General features: G+C 46.5%; 1 protein-coding gene across 2 annotated transcripts in view; it reads right to left on the bottom strand.

The window, feature by feature from the left end:
• PDE3A (phosphodiesterase 3A) overlaps positions 1–17650 on the bottom strand; it is a 273848-nt gene that overhangs the window by 75409 nt on the left and 180789 nt on the right. For both annotated transcript variants that reach the window (XM_077340139.1, XM_077340140.1), the window contains exon 2: positions 12359–12409. In XM_077340139.1, the coding sequence (XP_077196254.1) occupies positions 12359–12409 (51 nt within the window). The remainder of the gene's footprint in view (positions 1–12358; positions 12410–17650) is intronic.

Here is a 17650-nt window from a genome sequence, read left to right as displayed (position 1 = left end):
GCATGTGGAAGAGGAGCAGGGAATCTAACCCTGGTTAGGAGTGCGGACTTCTAATCTGCCAAGCCGGGTTTGATTCTGCACTCCCCCACATGCAACCAGCTGGGTGACCTTGGGCTCGCCACGGCACTGATAAAGCTGTTCTAACCGGGCAGTGATATCAGGGCTCTCTCAGCCTCACCCACCCCACAGGGTGTCTGTTGTGGGGAGAGGAAAGGGAAGGTGAATGGAAGCCACTTTGAGACTCCTTCGGGGAGGGAAAAGTGGCATATAAGAACCAACTCTTCTTCTAGAAGTTCACACTCCTAACCACTACACCAAGCTGGCTCTTACAGCCTCCTGGTTCAGAAAGCTTGATTAAGGGCTTCAGGATCATACTGAGTGCACGGGGAACAGGCTACCTGGATGTGCTTTTGGTGACCCTCTTTAGCAAATCAGTGAAAACAGCAATGAAAAGGAATTCCAGCTGGCCTTTCAGGACTATAATGCAAAACAGTCCTTGAATCGCCACCCCTCAAAGAGCAAATTCCAAATGAAAACCATATTTCTGTCCCCCCACCTCCCGCCCCATCCTTCTGTTACTTCTTTCCGATCGGCTGTCAGAGCGGAAAGAAAATATTCAAGGAGGTGCTGCCTTTTCATAACTATGTTTTTTTTTAATTAAAAAATCATCCGTTCAGGATTTGTTTGTTTCGTTTTCTTTTGCCGAATTAAGTGAAGCTGCCAGCATCAGACTAAAAATTAAATCACCCATTGTGCTTTCTTTTTCAAGGGAAGCCGAATCAGGTTTAACTTTTCCAGCACCAGTTCTCTGTTCAATCGTGACGGGATTCACACCCGGCAGTTCCCTGCGACTTCTCTGTTTCTGTTCTCCATCGGTGTGAATTGCATGTACCGGAGAGGACCGATCCTGCATTTCAAAAGTCCTACATGCTGTTGTCTTTTAAATTAACCTGCATCATATTCATGAACAGCATGTCAGAAAAAGGCCAGTTTCCAAGGTTCAGAAAGCTGGGGAAGGCAGAGGGTTGCTACAGAAGGAAATGCCGAAACGTGATTTCTCCATTGGTGTGCTCCATGGTATGATTTAACCAGAAGTCTCTCAATCTATCCATCTAATGCTGCTCCAAGAAGCTTGTGGCCGCAGGGGGCCTGCAAGACGGAGCTCTCCCGCCAGGCATTTGGTTGGATCCACTGATTCGTAGAGTCTGCATCGGCCTCCTCCTGCAGTGAGACCCCCTGGATGCGAGTAATTCCGTATGGGCAATTAGATACTGCTGGCGGTGGAACTTTAAGGAATCGCTTTTTAAACTGGCTTCTATCGCTAACTAAGTAATTTGATTGCACTACTGTTCACCTTGTAGTTTCATTTCATGTTGTTAACCGCCTCGAGCCAGCTTGCCGGGAGGGGCGGCATGTATGAATCCAATAATAAATAGATACAATAAATAATAATGTGTGTTTTTCCCTTCCCCATTGTGGCCTCCCAACAACCCTGCGAGTTAGGCGAGCCTGAGCAAGGGAGATGGGTCTGAAGCCAGCAGTTAAGAGGTTCACAGCAGAGCAAGAGATCTAAACGTGGATCTCCCACCTATGAGTCTGACATGCTAGGGTAGTCAAACTGCGGCCCTCCAGATGTCCATGGGCTACAATTCCCAGGAGCCCCTGCCAGCAAACGCTGGCAGGGGCTCCTGGGAATTGTAGTCCATGGACATCCGGAGGGCCACAGTTTGACTACCCCTGCTCTATATACATACAATTGTGACCGGACACCCTGACGAAATGCTGAAGGTTCCGAAGCCTCCTATTGGTGGAATATCCTCCACTCAGGGCCAATTGTTGCTCTTGCTCAGGATTCTGCTCCCCCCTTCCCTTCAGGCCTGCTGTGGAGGAAGCCTCTAAAACAGGGGTAGTCAAACTGTGACCCTCCAGATGTCCGTGGACTACAATTCCCAGGAGCCCCTGCCAGCAAACGCTGGCAGGGGCTCCTGGGAATTGTAGTCCATGGACATCTGGAGGGCCGCAGTTTGCCCACCCCTGTGCTAACCTTTGCACCGCACTGCGTTCAAGCATTTGTTCCCCAAGGGTCTTTTGAATAAGAGAGCTGCCAGTTCCACCTGCCCCCCTCTTCCCACCACCCTCTATGAGATTTGCATTGGGGGAATGGACAGTGTTTTGAATTGTTTTTCCACCGTATCTCTCTTTTTGTATTGTGATTATTGGATTTATGTAGTTTTTATGTCTGGGGTTTTAATGGGAGTTTTATTGGGGATTTTATCCAGAATGTTGTAACCAGCCACGAGCCATTTGGGGGTGGCGGGAAATAAATTTAATAATAGTGATAATAGTAATAGTAATAGTAATAGTAATAGTAATAATATCAATATCAATATCAATATTAATACATTAACATTAACATTAACATTAATATATTAATATATTAATATTGATGGTGATGATGATACTACTACTACTACTACTACTACTACTACTACTACTACTACTACTACTACTAATAATAATAATAATAATAATAATAATAATAATAATAATAAGAAGAAGAAGAAGAAGAAGAAGAAGAAGAAGAAGAAGAAGAAGAAGAAGAAGAAGAAGAAGAAGAAGAAGAAGAAGTTACCCATGAGGTAACTTTTTGGATGTCAACGGTACTTTTATTTATTTTTATTTTATTCTTAGATTTATAACCTGCCCTTCCCGGCATTGTCCACAGTGGGTGGATCAGACCATGGATATCTTCCTTAAACACCAAGACCCCCCCCCAAAAAAAAAACAAAAAAATAAATAGCCAAGCTCATTGTACTGAATTCTGAATGCAGCTCATTTTGATCCACCAAGTGTCAAGGTTAAAGTCAGGTTGCAAACCTGCCAAGCAAAAAGAGGTAATAATCAAGCGCAGTTCGATGGAATTGGATACCCTTGGCTGGTTATTTGCTCACGAGTACGGAGGCCAACGTTCTCTCTCCATCTCTAAGAATGTGTGGAAGAACCTGATGCTGGAACGCCACGATGGTCTGAGACTGCGATGGTCTCATGACAGCCACGTAATATGATCAAGATGATAAAGGAATGTTTACTAGAGATTTGCTGGGGTCTGGCCAGGATTTCCGGAGGGAGGTTAGTGGACATATTTTCATTTACAAAAGTAAAAAATAAATCCAACTTGTATTGCTGGGAAAGAGAAAGAGACCTGTTTCACACTTGACAAGAAGTACCCTTTCAGTCTTGACAGCTTTGAGAAATTTTAACTTATTGGGGGGGTAACTTGGTTTTGTTTCTTAAATGATAGCTTAAATGTAGATTCAGGTGAGTCCGCCATATTGGTCTGAAGCAACAAAGTTTGGATCCGGTGGTGCCTTGAAGACCAACAAACCACATACAATGTGCGTGCACACAAAAGCTTATGCCTGGAATTGGATTTTGTTGGTCTTAAAGGAGCCACTGGACTCAAACATATTTTAAATATAAGCAGGGTAAACTAGAAGTCACATGTTTCCAAGAGCAGAAAAAGTGTGGTTGACCAGGTCCAAAAATGGGGCCATGTTGGCTCCAAGAATCAAATAAGGTAGTGTTCAAAATGGTTCGGTGGAAGCTTTTTAAAAACTGGATTAACAACCTAAATTGCTCACTCGAACCAAGGTCAACCATAGTCCAGACTTGGATGGGAGACCAACCCTTGAGGAAAGGCTGAGGGACTTGGGAATGTTCAGCCTGGAGAAGAGAAGGTTGAGAGGGGACAGGATGGCTCTCTTGAAGGATTTGAAAGGCTGAGGGACTTGAGAATGTTCAGCCTGGAGAAGAGAAGGTGGAGAGGGGACAGGATGGCTCTCTTGAAGGATTTGAAAGTCCTATGAGGAAAGGCTGAGGGGCTTGGGAATGTTCAGCCTGGAGAAGAGGAGGTGGAGAGGGGACAGGATGGCTCTCTTGAAGGATTTGAAAGTCCTATGAGGAAAGGCTGAGGGACTTGGGAGTGTTCAGCCTGGAGAAGAAGAGGCTGAGAGGGGCCAGGATGGCTCTCTTGAAGGATTTGAAAGTCCTAGGAGGAAAGGCTGAGGGACTTGGGAATGATCAGCCTGGAGAAGAGGAGGTGGAGAGGGGACAGGATGGCTCCCTTGAAGGATTTGAAAGTCCTATGAGGAAAGGCTGAGGGACTTGGGAATGATCAGCCTGGAGGAGGTGGAGAGGAGACAGGATGTCTCTCTTAACTCTCAGCCTCTCTGACCACCAAAGGCAGATGAGAGTTGCTGTCCAGAGGAAGGCAATGGCACAACACCTCCTCTCATCTGTTTTTCCCTGAAAACCCCAAGTAGTGGAACTTCATGGGGTTTGCTGTAGGTCTCTGGTGTGACTTGATGGCCCTTAATTATAGTTTATTATTTTATTAGACAAGACTGATCGGGTGAGAAGTAGTCAAACTGCACAGCCCTCTTTCCTTGAGAAAGAATTCCATGCCACGCAAGAGTTTGTTAATCCCACCTTCTGATTCCCCTAGATCGATTTGACCGCTCCCGCTGACCATATTACTTTGCCTCTTGCAGTCCTTTGAAAAAAACACCATCTCTGGGCTTTTCTTCCAAACAATCATCCGAATTGGCAGCTCTCCTTGTCCGGCACTTTAAAGGAGAACAGTTTATCCTCCATCTCGCTCCCTGAGAGTCCTCTTCAAGCGATCTAGGCGATGGGTTAAACTGAGCAAACGGGGTTATTAAATCCAGATTCGGCATCCGTAAGGAAAAGCTGGGGGGGGGGGGCAGGATCACCTTTCTGCAGGATCACCTTTCTCCGGCAACAATTTGCAGCTGTGCGAGGGAATCAGAAACCTGCACGGACGTGGCTTTCCAAGCCTAATTCTTTCCATATGATGCGATGGATCAATAAGTGATTTAAAACAATACTTCTGACTGAAGCTCTGCATTAAAAAAACAACAACCAGGCATTTCAGTTGTCTCAGATGGAGGAGCAGGTGTAGGGACCGCCCACATCCAAAGAAGGGAGCTACACAATTGCTTAAAACGCACTTCTGCTACTCTGTCAAGGTCTGGTTGATGAGGTGTCAGGGCATTCTTCTGACATGAGTAAGGGCTGGTTGAATCCACTGTAGCCTCCAAATCATAGAGCTGGAAGGGACCTCCAGGGTCATCTAGTCCAACGCCCTGCAGAATGCAGGAAATTCATAACTACCTGCCCACTCACAGTGACTCCAGTTCTATGCCCAGATGATGCTCCCCTCCCAACCAGAATCCCTGGCCAGTCTCACCCGGAAGAAATTTGCCTCCAGATCCCAACATGGTGCTTGGTATTTCCATGGGCGTGCAAGAAGGGGCCACAAGAGCCAAGGGACAAATTTGGAAAAATAAGAAGAGCTCATGTTTTTGTACCCAAAGGAGTCACAAAACAGCTTCCCTTCCTCTCCCCACCACAAACACCCTGTGAGGTAGGTGGGACTGAGAGAGCTCTGAGAAAACTCTGACTGGCCCCAGGTCACCAGCTGGCAGTATGTAAAGGAGGAGTGGGGTTCTCCATATTTGATGTCACCACCCTAGCACCAACCGGAGAAAATACAGTCAACCCCGGAGCTGCAAAGCAGGAAGTGGGATGGTATTGGCTCACTGGGATCACGTGACTCCTGGGATCAAGAGGATTCTGGGCCTGTCCTGTTGGCCAACCTCACCAGGATTGACAGCACAGGCCCTCCCGATGGTGGTGAAGCGAGAGAGAATTCAGGCTTGCCCGACATGCAGAAAGTCACTCAGCAACACGGGTGATTGGGTAGTTAGTGATAAGCAGCTACATCTGTGTTAAGTTCGTTCTGCATTCGTTGGATAACCCACTCTCCATGTGCTTTGGCTGCTGGCATTTCCCGCACAAAACACGAAAATCTACTTCTGGAGGAGAGTGCATTATTCCAACGTGTGCCGCCTATTCGTCTTTCTGCAGCAAGAGAAAAGAACAACAGTCTACAAGCATCTTCAAGGCCGATAACATTTGAGGCAGGGGGCGTGCTGTTGTGAGTCACAGCTCACTTCTTCAGATATCTGAAGCAGTGAGTGGTGAGTCACAAAAGCTCACATCCTGCCACAAGCGATGCTGATCTTTAAGGCACTCCTGGACTCTTGTTCTTTCCATTAGAGTAGGTCAACTTGGTCACTGCCACCATATTTTGTACCTGAAAACTCTAAGTTAGTTGACTTGTTTTTCTGGGGGGGGGGAAGCTTATTCATTGAGAGCAGGGGTGGCCAAATTCTGGCTCTCCATGGACTACAATTCCCACAAGCCCCTGCCAGCAAGGTGCTGGCAGGGGCTCATGGGAATTGTAGTCCATGGCCATCTGGAGAGTCACAGTTTGGCTACTCTTGATTTAGAGGATTGCTACCATAGCTTTCTACTAAATGTACACCTGAAAGCAGCATTGGTACTTAGAACGATTTTGCTATAGCTTCATTCAGGGGTAGTCAACCTGTGGTCCTCCAGATGTCATGGGAATTGTGGTCCATGAACATCTGGAGGACCACAGGTTGACTACGCCTGGCTTCATTGATGTCTTTTTCTGGCCCCTACAGAGGGGAAAAGTTTATTCATTTAGAGGATTGCTTCCCTAACTTTCTACTAGACTTCTGCTCATCTCATTCTGTGTGCGACAAGAACATTATCCCTCAATCCTCACAGTGCTAGGAACTGGGATATTTAGCTTCCAACATGAATACTGAACTATTTTTCATAGAAGGTCCAATATTTTGGAGAGAACTTTGAGAGCCCAACTCGGCACCTGCACTGGCATAGGCCAATACTCCTGGTTGGAATTGGGTCCTAGCTTCCTGGAGTGACCCTGAATTCGATTCTTTTTGCATCTGTATAATGCCCCCAGATGTGCTAAGCAGCCCCCTTTCCGTCCCCAACCAAACACTCCCAACAGAGACATCCAGCTTGGAAAAAAATCTATGCGTAGTGACCAATCTCTGGGTAACAGGACAACACTTCGATGCTGCTAGGGTTTTCTAAATCCTGCTAATTTTATATTGTTTAATGTTTAATATTTTATTATGCTGATTTTTAACTCACTGTTAATTATTAACGGCATTCTGTACACCACCCTGAGCCGGTTTCGGGAGATTGGTATAGATATTCAATACATAAGAATCAGAATAAGATAAAGCTTGTATTATTTAACAAATATCTTACATTTTAACCAACTGCTTGCATTAAATAACTTTAAGGAAGAGGAACAGAGCTATTGTCCATAAATAAAACAGTTTCTGATGTGCAAAGCATCTCTATCATTGAACTCTATCATTGTGCATTTATTTGAGATCAGACTGCAAGTTTTCATTCTACGGCTTGCAAAACGCCCAACATCCAGCCTTGTCTTTCTTGAATGCAATCACTAAGCGATGTTCAATCCAACACCATCGACATGCCAATCTGCAGCTTTGGCTGCAGGCATTCGCCAGGGCATGCCCGACAAACTTCGCCATGCGTGTGTCTATTCGCAACGACAATATAAGCCTTTTCGAAAACAGAAGCAACAGACGATTCAGAGAGACGGACCCATCTACGGCTTAAAAACCAATCCCACCATCAACACAAACCCGCAGAAATGGTCGGCGAGGGCCAACAAGGGCCCCCGCGAGCCGTGACAAAGAGGTGTCCTCTGCAGCCATTTGCTCACAACCCCACCGACGGGAGTTCTTCCCGAGAGACACACCTGGACAACACACGGAAGGAGGAAAAAAGTACCTGCTCGGTAACTGGAATGGACTCCCATCGGCGCTTCAGCAGGAGTAAAGGTCTCCGTTTCATGGTTCCCTGTTTTGTTTAAGGACTCTTCCCCCCTACCCCCAGGAGAATTTCAAGCCAACAGAGAAGTTGCTATTCCCGATCCTGAAGTTGCATCGCTCAAGTTGGCAGTGAGAGCTTCAAAGTTCTGCAGAGGTGCTGTGAGACGGGTAGACGGGCGTTCTTTTGCTGTTGTTTTGTCCAAGTTCATTCCTGGTTTTTGCGAGCCGTTGGGTGTCTGTCTCTATAGGAAGGATCCGAGGGAAGGCTAGTAGGGAGCAAGGGGGAGCGCAAGCGTTCGCTGGTGAATTACCTCATAGACGCATGAAGTAGGTAGACAACACCAGACGCGCTCAATCTGAAAATAGCTGTTGCTTAGGAACTGGAAGGGTAAATTGCAGCACCTCGGCTATATATAATTGAGAGCTTTTACATTTAAAAGTGAATTAAAACACGCCGGGACCCGTGTGCCTTTCTTCCTTGAGATGAGCATCGTCTTGTGGAGACCGGGAAAGGGGAAGGGCTGCCGGTTCCCTGAAGACCAAGGGTTACGCCTCGCCACCCACTCAGCAAACCCGACAGCGATGGAACAGTATCGGCAACCAGAGCCTGTCCATATGGCACCCTCAATAAACTGCCTTTAAAAAAAAAAACAATGTTTGTGGCTGCTCAGAAGGGGGGGGGGACCCAAATGGCATAGAAACTGCAAGCTTTCCTATTCATATCATGAAAGGAAAAAACCAACCACAGCAACCAGGGAAGAGGATCTGTTTTCATAACTAACGTGTATGTTTGGAAGCGCTGTCAAGGTTCTACCAACTCAAGATGATCCTACAAATCAATGACCTCCATAACAGCCTCTCAGTAACAATCTCTTTTGGGTCTTGCAAACTGAGAGTCGAAGCTTTCTTGATTGAGTCAATCCATCTTAGGTTGGGTCTTCCTCTTTTCCTGCCACCTTCAACTTTTCCTAGTGTTATTGTCTTTTCCAATGAGTCTTGTCTTCTTGTGTGTCACAAAATAAAACTGTCCACATTAGTAATTAATGGCAGACACTTTCACAGTTGTGTAAAGAAATAATTAAAGGAGATAGGAGTTCTGACAGTCTAAGTCAGGGGTAGTCAAACTGCAGCCCTCCAGGTGTCCCTGGACTGCAATTCCCATGAGCCCCTGCCAGCATTTGCTGGCAGGGGCTCATGGGAATTGTAGTCCAGGGACACCTGGAGGGCCACGGTTTGACTACCCTGTAGCCATTTGAGCTTAGAGGCAGAAAAGGTGGGAGGAGAAAGGCTAGGGCCCCAATCCATGGTGGGGAAGGCATTCTGTGGGGCCCGTGGAAGTGTGTGGTGCCACCTGGATAAACCAGCCCTGCCCTTACCTGCAACAAACCAATGAAAAGGACACAGCCGACTACAAACCAATTGAAAGCAACTTTCTAATGGCCATGTAAATGCAGACATAGAAGAACCAAATAAAGCCGCAACTGATGGGATGAAAAACTGCAGGCAATGGTAAAATAGACAAATCATTTACCAACAGAATCAAAGTAGCCGACGGAACCATATGTAAGCAACAGAATAACTCATATTCAACATGCCCAGGCAAGAAAGGTTTATCTGGACTACAATTCCCATGAGCTCCTGCCAGCGAATGCTGGGGAGAGGAAAGGGAAGACGAATGCTGGCAGGGGCTCATGGGAATTGTAGTCCATGGAGAGCCTGATTCTGTGAAGGCAAAGGGGTGGCAGGTTACAGTAGATGAGCGATTGGGACGTGAGTGTCCTGCATAGTGCAGGGGGTTGGACTAGATGACCCATGAGGTCCCTTCCAACTCTATGATTCTATGATAACTCCAAACCCTTCCTCCCCCTCCCCTCTGCCCCTAGTTGCCAGGGGAACCAGGTAACCCAAGACCTTATTGCTTCCATCTGGGTACCTTCTCTGATTTATTAGATTTTTTAAAAAAATGAAAGATGAAGATTTCCACACTGTCACAGTTCCACACCTTATGGTAACTCTTGCTACACCCAGCACTGGCGGGTGAAGCCTGGGAGAGAGACCTGAAGAGCACCACTCTGCAGAGCTTTCAAAAATAAATACTGTTTTGGCATCGCAGGGAGACGAGCTTTTGCAAGGCTGCTACCCGTTCTCAGCACAGATGGATGGAGCATCTGTCTTAGTAAGCAGCAATAAGGAGGGGGGGAGGCCCATAGTCATGAGAGACAGTCCTTGGGTTGCCGGCCCCAGTTTGGGAAATACCTGGAGATGGGTGGGGGCTGAGGGGGGGGGGCTGGGAAAGGGAGCGTTGTCTTTGGGGATATGATTCTGTAGAGCATTGGTAGTCAAACTGTGGTCCTCCAGATGTCCATGGACTACAATTCCCATGAGCCAGCAGGGACTCATGGGAATTTTAGCCCATGGACATCTGGAGGACCACAGGTTGACTACCCCTGCTATAGAACACTGTTAGTCAACCAAATGCTGGCAGGGGCTTATGGGAATTGTAGTCCATGGACATCTGGAGGACCACAGGTTGACTACCCCTTTGGGGGCAGAGCCAGGAGGGGGGAGGGATTTGGGGCAGGGAGGGACCTTACTGGATTATAAAGCTATGGAGTCCACCCTACAAAGCAGCCATTTTCTCCAGGGGAACCAATCTCTGTTACGCGGAGATGAGCCATAATTCCAGAGGAACGCCAGGTCCCACCTGGGACTGGCATCTTTCCTGGAGATCCACTGTCATGTGGGAGATCTCCAGGTGTCAACTGGAGGCTTGCAATCCTATACAGATCCCACGTTTCTCTGCTAAAATAGCCAACTGTTTCAAAACACAGAAGTCCTGGACAACATATCATTCAAGTCATCCCTAGATCATCCCCGTCGCTCTCCTCTGCACCCTCTCAATTTTGTCCACGTCCTTTTGGAAGTGATGCATGAGCAACAGCTGGAAGATTTATTCCGATGGGCAATCGTGTTAGTCTGAAGCAACAGAACGAAGTCTGGGTCCAGGGACAACTTTAAGACCAACACAATTTGATTCTGGGGATAAGCTTTCGTGTGCAGGACCACTTCATCAGATTCCAGTGGACTCAGAACTTCATTCATCTGGAAGTTTGTTAGTAGCATTTCCTGGTCAGCTGTGACAATATGATCATCCCGCTTATCTATCAGCCCTCTGTATATATATTGTACTGGAAAGTTTACCAAACGTTTGCATCACAGGTTTTCCTGAGACCGTGCACTCTGGCAGGCCTGTGTATATTCAGAAGGGTTCTTGAACGTTTAGCATAACACTTGTCGTGTGATTTTAACCATCATCGCATAAACTCAGTAATGTTCTTCTTGCATTGCATATTTCAGAGTCTCCCGAAGAAGCCTTTTTAAAAGGTAAACGGGATTATTATGATGTTTGGTAGTCTGACAACCGCATCCTAAAATAATTTCACCGATTTGGCATCACTGGCCTTGGCCTTGGTTTTCCATATTTAGGGACGGGTTTTAAATATAGCAACAACCGAGTAGCGTCCCTGTAGGTGTAACAACCAATAATGGACGCAGAAACCTTGATCAAAGAGCTAGCGACGTGCAGTTCAATTCAGAAGGAGGCTGGAAGTTAGAGGCAGGTGAAGCTAACAGGGAAGTGATGCCTGTATGTGCAGTCAAGTCACAACCTACTTTTGGCGACCCCAGCAAAGGGCTTTGAAAGCAAGTGGGTAGTTTGCTATCACCTTTCCTGCATTCTGCAGAAGGTTGGAATATATGACCCTGGAGGTCTGTTCCAAGCTCTATGATTCTCTACAGACTTCCTTGGGGGTCGCCCATCCAAGTACTGAACCTGCTTAGCTTCTGAGGTACAATGTGGTGGATGGTATGGTAGCGTAACACCAGTCCCCATCCCAACAGGAAAGCATACACACCCATAGGAGATGTGCAGTCAAATCCTATGTATTTTAACTGGTATTTAGTAAAAAGTTAGCATTTAATCATATGAAATATGTAGACAAGTAGGTGCAACGGTTATGCATGCATATTGGGCAGTCCCACTAAATACTCATATCTAAGTTTTCAATTGCAAACTTAAATGGACTCTGGGGAATGGTAGAGGACAGGAAGGCCTGGAGGATCATTGTCCATGGGGTCGCGATGGGTCGGACACGACTTCGCACATAACAACAACAAAGTTTTCAATCCACTCCATTGCAGCTGGGGAGAGTGTAAAGAGCTCCATCACATCTCCCTGGAAAGCATGACACTCACATTTCTGCGGCAGATGGAAAGCAGTTTGGTGGGCTGTGCCACAATCGCATTCTGGACCTGGCCTTTTGCCCCATTTAAACAGCAGGTCCACACAACTACCAAAGCCTGTTTGCATTCTATTAGCAGTCATACTGTAAAAGTGGTGTTGGCAAAAGAGGAATGTTTCCTTTCAAAACAGGTATTCCATTTGTGCGGCACGCATGAGGAAAAACGCCCTGACGACACTGGTTTTCCACACCAGATGTTCTGCACACGAGCAACGTCAATACTGGTTTTCACTGACCTTTGCCAATAAATAAATGGATGGACAAACTGACCTGAGATCCTCGAGGTCCTCGTTTGTGATCCCACTCAGAATGGCCCATAATCTACAGGAAGAGAAGAAAGAAGTTACTTTAATACAGTTGTAATGTCCTTGCTGGCCCAAAAAAACAACATGCAGATTGCCTTGTTGAACACAGGTATGTTTATTTGCAAGATGATTAAAAGAAAGCCTGCAAAGCAAAGGAAGAACAACCCATCAGAAAACAAAGTTGCTTAAATGCATCACAGGTGTGTTAAGAGAGTGATCCTCTTAAAGAAACATACATCACAACGTTTATTCATAGAATCATAGAGTTGGAAGGCACCTCGTGGGTCATCTAGTCCAACCCCCTGCACTATGCAGGACACTCACAACCCTCTCGCTCATCCACTGTAACCTGCCACCCCCTTGAGCCTTCACAGAATCAGCCTCTCCGTCAGATGGCTATCCAGCCTCTGTTTAAAAATTTCCAAAGATGGATAACCCACCACCTCCCGAGGAAGCCGGTTCCACTGAGAAACTGCTCTGTCAGGAACTTCTTCCGGAGGTTAAGATGGAATTTCTTTTGAATTACTTTCATCCCATTGGTTCTGGCCCGTCCCTCCGGGGCAAGAGAGAACAAGTCTGCTCCATCCTCTACATGGCACCCTTTTAAATAGTTGAAGATGGTTATGAGATCCCCTCTCAGTCATTCTCTCCCCAGGCTAAACAGACCAAGCTCCCCCAACCTTTCCTCCTACGTCTTGATCTCCAAACCCCTCACCATCTTTGTTGCCTTCCTCTGGACATGCTCCAGTTTGTCTACATCCTTCTTCAACTGGGGTGCCCAAAACTGAACACAGTACTCCAAGTGAGGCTGAACCAGAGCAGAATAAAGTGATTTGGACACGATACTCCTTTTGATACAGTCCAAAATCTCATTTGCCTTTTTAGCCACTGAGTCAAACTGTTGTTGCTCCTACATTCATGTTGCTCCAAGATCTATGAGAGGGAAGGGGGCATGGGATAGCCCGATTTTGTCAGATTTCTAAAGCTATGCAGGGTCGGTACACACGAAGCGGCTGGATTCTGAACTAGACCAGTGGTACATCACCATCAGAACGGTCTACTCTAACAGGCAGTCCCTCACCTGGATCTCAGGCAGAGGTCTTCCACATCCCCTCTCACCTGAATCCTTTTAACTGGAGATTCCAGGGATTGAACCTGGGACCATCTGCATGCCAAGCAGATGCTCTACCACTGACCCACAGGCCTTCCCCCAAAGTACTTGAAGACTATCAGTGAGGGGGAGCTCACCACCTCCTTAGGCGGCCAATTCCATTGGTGAACTATTCTCAAATCAAATCAAATTTTATTTGATACAGCACTGAGGCCAGATATAAATATAAACATCCATCAATGCTATGCAACAAACACTACTTTTTCTAAGAATAGGTAAGAGAGTTTAAAATAGTTAAAAAACCCATAATGCCAGATACTTTTTAAAATCACATAATAAAATCCCTCCAATCAACGTTAATGAAGCTTTAATTGACTTTCCCTTGCACTATGCACGTGAGCACAGAATTTGCCAACCTGTCTAACAATATGGGCCTTTCGTAACTGCTCCCTGCCCTGCTCCAAGTGACCACCTTTCAAATACTTCAAGGGAGAGGAAAGGGAAGGCGACTGTAAGCCGCTTTGAGCCTCCTTCGGGTAGGGAAAAGCGGCATATAAGAACCAACTCTTCTCCTGAGAGAGAGAGAGAGAGAGAGAGAGAGAGAGAGAGAGAGAGAGAGAGAGAGAGAGAGAGAGAGAGAACAATCACGTCCCCTCTCAACCTCCTGAACATTCCCAGGTCCCTCAGGCCCCTGATCATCCTCATCACTCCTCTGCACCCTCTCCGTTTTGCCTACGTCCTTCCTGAAAGCAGGAGACCTGTGCTTATACTTTAAAAAGGGGGATCATAAGGGATACATGCCACTGATACATTTCGTGGTGTGCTAAGTGTGCTAATTTGGGATCCCATTCATGCCCCCTTTACACAGGGTCAGCATTTGTTTTGCATACCCTTGGGCATCCAGATACCCAAATGCTGATCCAAATCCAAAAGAAATACATCAAAGCCACACCCATTGCCAGTTTTTTTAAGCATTGATTCACAAGCAGTAAGTGGTCCATGAAGGGCTGCCTGGAAATGTTTAATTAACAGGGTTGACGTTCAATGCACCCCCAATTCTCGCTTTGGTTGTCTGCGCAACGGCTCACGCGATGGCTTTAACACGGCTACTACACCCTTTAGTGTGAATGAGCCTCCGGTGTCAACAACGCTTAAGGAATGCTTAGTGATCCTGCAGTTTGACCTTTACATAGTTTCTTCATAGAAATATGCTGCAAATTGAAGAGAGGCCATTCTCTTTTTTCAGTGTCCCAGTTGAGGTCATTCCGAGTATGCCTCATCCTCTTTTCATGCTGTCAATTCAAATCTCTTGGGAGGGGGGGGGGGATACACTGAGGTTCATGGTGAGGATGATTTTTGTACAGCATTGTATCAACCCCCCCCCCTCCCAATGCAGAGAGGCAGCCAAATCAGACTACGGTCTACATCAGGAGTGGCCAAACTGTGGCTCTCCAGATGTCCATGGACTACAATTACCATGATGCCCAGCTTTTTCCTGCCCATTGTTACAAACGGCCTTATACTAGTCTTATAACCCCCCTCCTGGGTTACCTCATCGGCGGAATAAGACTGGCACCCCTCTATCCATCCCGGAGGTGATAGTGGTACTTTTTAGCTGTTTTTTTTGGCCGCTGCACATCTTGGTTTTGTGTTGGTTTATGTTGTATTTTATAGTGTTTTAGGGGTAATCTTATTGGGGATTTTCGGTATGTTGCAACCCGCCAAGGGCCTTTGTGGGAGTGGAGGGCTAGAAATTAACTGACTGACTGACTGACTGACTGACTGACTGACTGACTGACTGACTGACTGACTGACTGACTGACTGACTGACTAATTTCCACTTCAGGCACTCTCTTCTTGCACCTTCTCAATTTTGTCCACATCCATTTTGAAGTGAGGCCTCCAGAACTGCACACAGGACTCCAGGTGTGGTCGGACCAATGCAGTATACAGTGGGATTACGACATCTTGCAATTTTGACGTGATGCCTCTGTGGATACAGCCCAAGACTGCATACAGAATCAGACCACTGACCCCTCAAGCCAGTGTTGTCTACTCAAACTGGCAGCAGCTATCTAGGGTCTCAGGTTGATGCCTTTCACATCACCTTCTGCCGGATGCTTTTAATCGGAGATGCTGGGGATCGAACCGGGGACCTTCTGCACGTTGAGCGGAAACTCTTCCACTGAGTCACGGGCCCTTTCCCCTCTGAACAGCGGTTGCGGCACTAAGCAGTAATGGGAGAGAGCCTTGTCCCACCAATGTGGCCAGGAGAGCTGCTTCCTTCCACCTACTGTGACCATGCAGAAAGGACCACAGGAAACTAGCTCAAACTGTTCCAAATCTTTTCCAAACCTTGCCAAGACCGAGAGGAAAGCATGTGCCAAAATGAGCAGCTAGACTAGCAGACTCCACACAAAACCTATTATGTCTACAGGACCATTGGACGGGAGGAGAAGAAGAAAAATGGGCATTCCTGCAACCTATTAATGATATCATTAGATACTAAGGAAAAACAAGTTTATTTTGAAGAAGTTGATTTCTATACTCTGCTTTTTACTGCCCGGAGGAGTCTCAAAGCAGTTTACAAACAATCGCCTTCCCTTTCCTCTCCCCACAACAGACATTCTGAGATGTGGGAGCTGAGACAGAACTACTCTATAAAAAGGCTCTAACAGAACTGTGACTGGTCCAAGGGAAAGAAGATTTATTAGCATTTTAAAAAATTTGCTCTATTTTTAATCCCTGGTGCCCTAATCTTTGTGCAACCATCTGAAGAAATTAATTTGCCTCCACCCTGGATTGGAGCTTCAGGACGCTGGGCTACGATTTATTTATTTATATTTCAGTTTATATACCGCCGTTCCCCAGGTGGGCTCACAGCGGTTTACAAGTATAACAGCGTAAAAACACAGTAACACCCCATAAAAACTTCCCTTATAATAATTAACAATTAAGGTGACAGGCGAATTATCCCACCCATGACAAGCTGTCTACCATTGGGAGTGAGGGGCCAGATCTGATAACATCAAAGGGGTGTTTAAACACAATCCCCCCCCAAAAAAAGAAAATTGTTTTGGAACAGCCTTTAGAACAGAAACTCTAAATGTGGGCTTGGTTTGATGCCATGTAAGCATCAGTCAACATCTTTTCTCTCTGTCTCCACTTATTATTTCCAATGGGGAATAATGGGGAGGGGCTCTGATTGGCCCTTACCACCTGCTGCCGGCTCCCTGCCCCATGTGGTGAGACCTGGCGGGATGGAGGTGCCTTCTGCCAGCCTCCCATAGTAAGAGCTGGTGGGAGGGGCTGCCGCCACCTTCCAGACTACATTTAAAGCGGGCTTCACTTCTAGTGTTTTATAAAGACTATATGGATAAGAAAACTCCCTTCTATCTGGACCCAGAGAGCCTCTTGTGGCGCAGAGTAGTAAGGCAGCAGACATGCAGCCTGAAGCTCTGCCCATGAGGCTGGGAGTTTGATCCCAGCAGCCGGCTCAAGGTCGACTCAGCCTTCCATCCTTCCGAGGTTGGTAAAACGAGTACCCAGCTTGCTGGGGGTTAAATGGTAATGACTGGGGAAGGCACTGGCAAACCACCCCGTATTGAGTCTGCCATGAAAACGCTGGAGGGCGTCACCCCAAGGGTCAGACACGACTCGATGCTTGCACAGGGGACACCTTACCTCACTTCTAGTGTTTTATAAAGACTTCCAGCAGCTTTACTGCCATTCAGTTTTGGATTTTTTTGTTTTAATGTCAAAATCAGGAAAACCTTTTTAACCAGTGGGGTTTTTTTTTTTTTTTTGGTCAACAATTTCCCCTAATTCATTATTTTCATTGATTATCTATTCCTATTGTGGTGTCACGTGCTTTTACGTGGATATTTTCAGCACCATAAAAGAACTGCTCTCCTCTTTTCAAATAAAAGAACCACACTGTGTGTGTGTGTCTGTGTGTGTGTCTGTTTGTTTGCTTAAGGTCATGTCAGACTCATTTTGTGTGTCCTTGGGAAAGCAACACTTTCTCAGCCAAGCTCAACTCTGCAAGGTTCTGGGGCTGTGCAGATGAAAATGACGTCAGAAGGGAATGACACAAAAGAGTATTGCAAGCACAGGCGTCAGGACGACGCGGTGATGCTTTATCCG

Source organism: Paroedura picta, chromosome 5 (genome assembly GCF_049243985.1).
Source record: "Paroedura picta isolate Pp20150507F chromosome 5, Ppicta_v3.0, whole genome shotgun sequence".
In the NCBI taxonomy this organism is placed as follows: Eukaryota; Metazoa; Chordata; class Lepidosauria; order Squamata; family Gekkonidae; genus Paroedura; species Paroedura picta.
The sequence above is the reverse complement of the archived record's forward strand: the minus strand, read 5'-3'. Positions and strand labels throughout refer to the sequence as shown.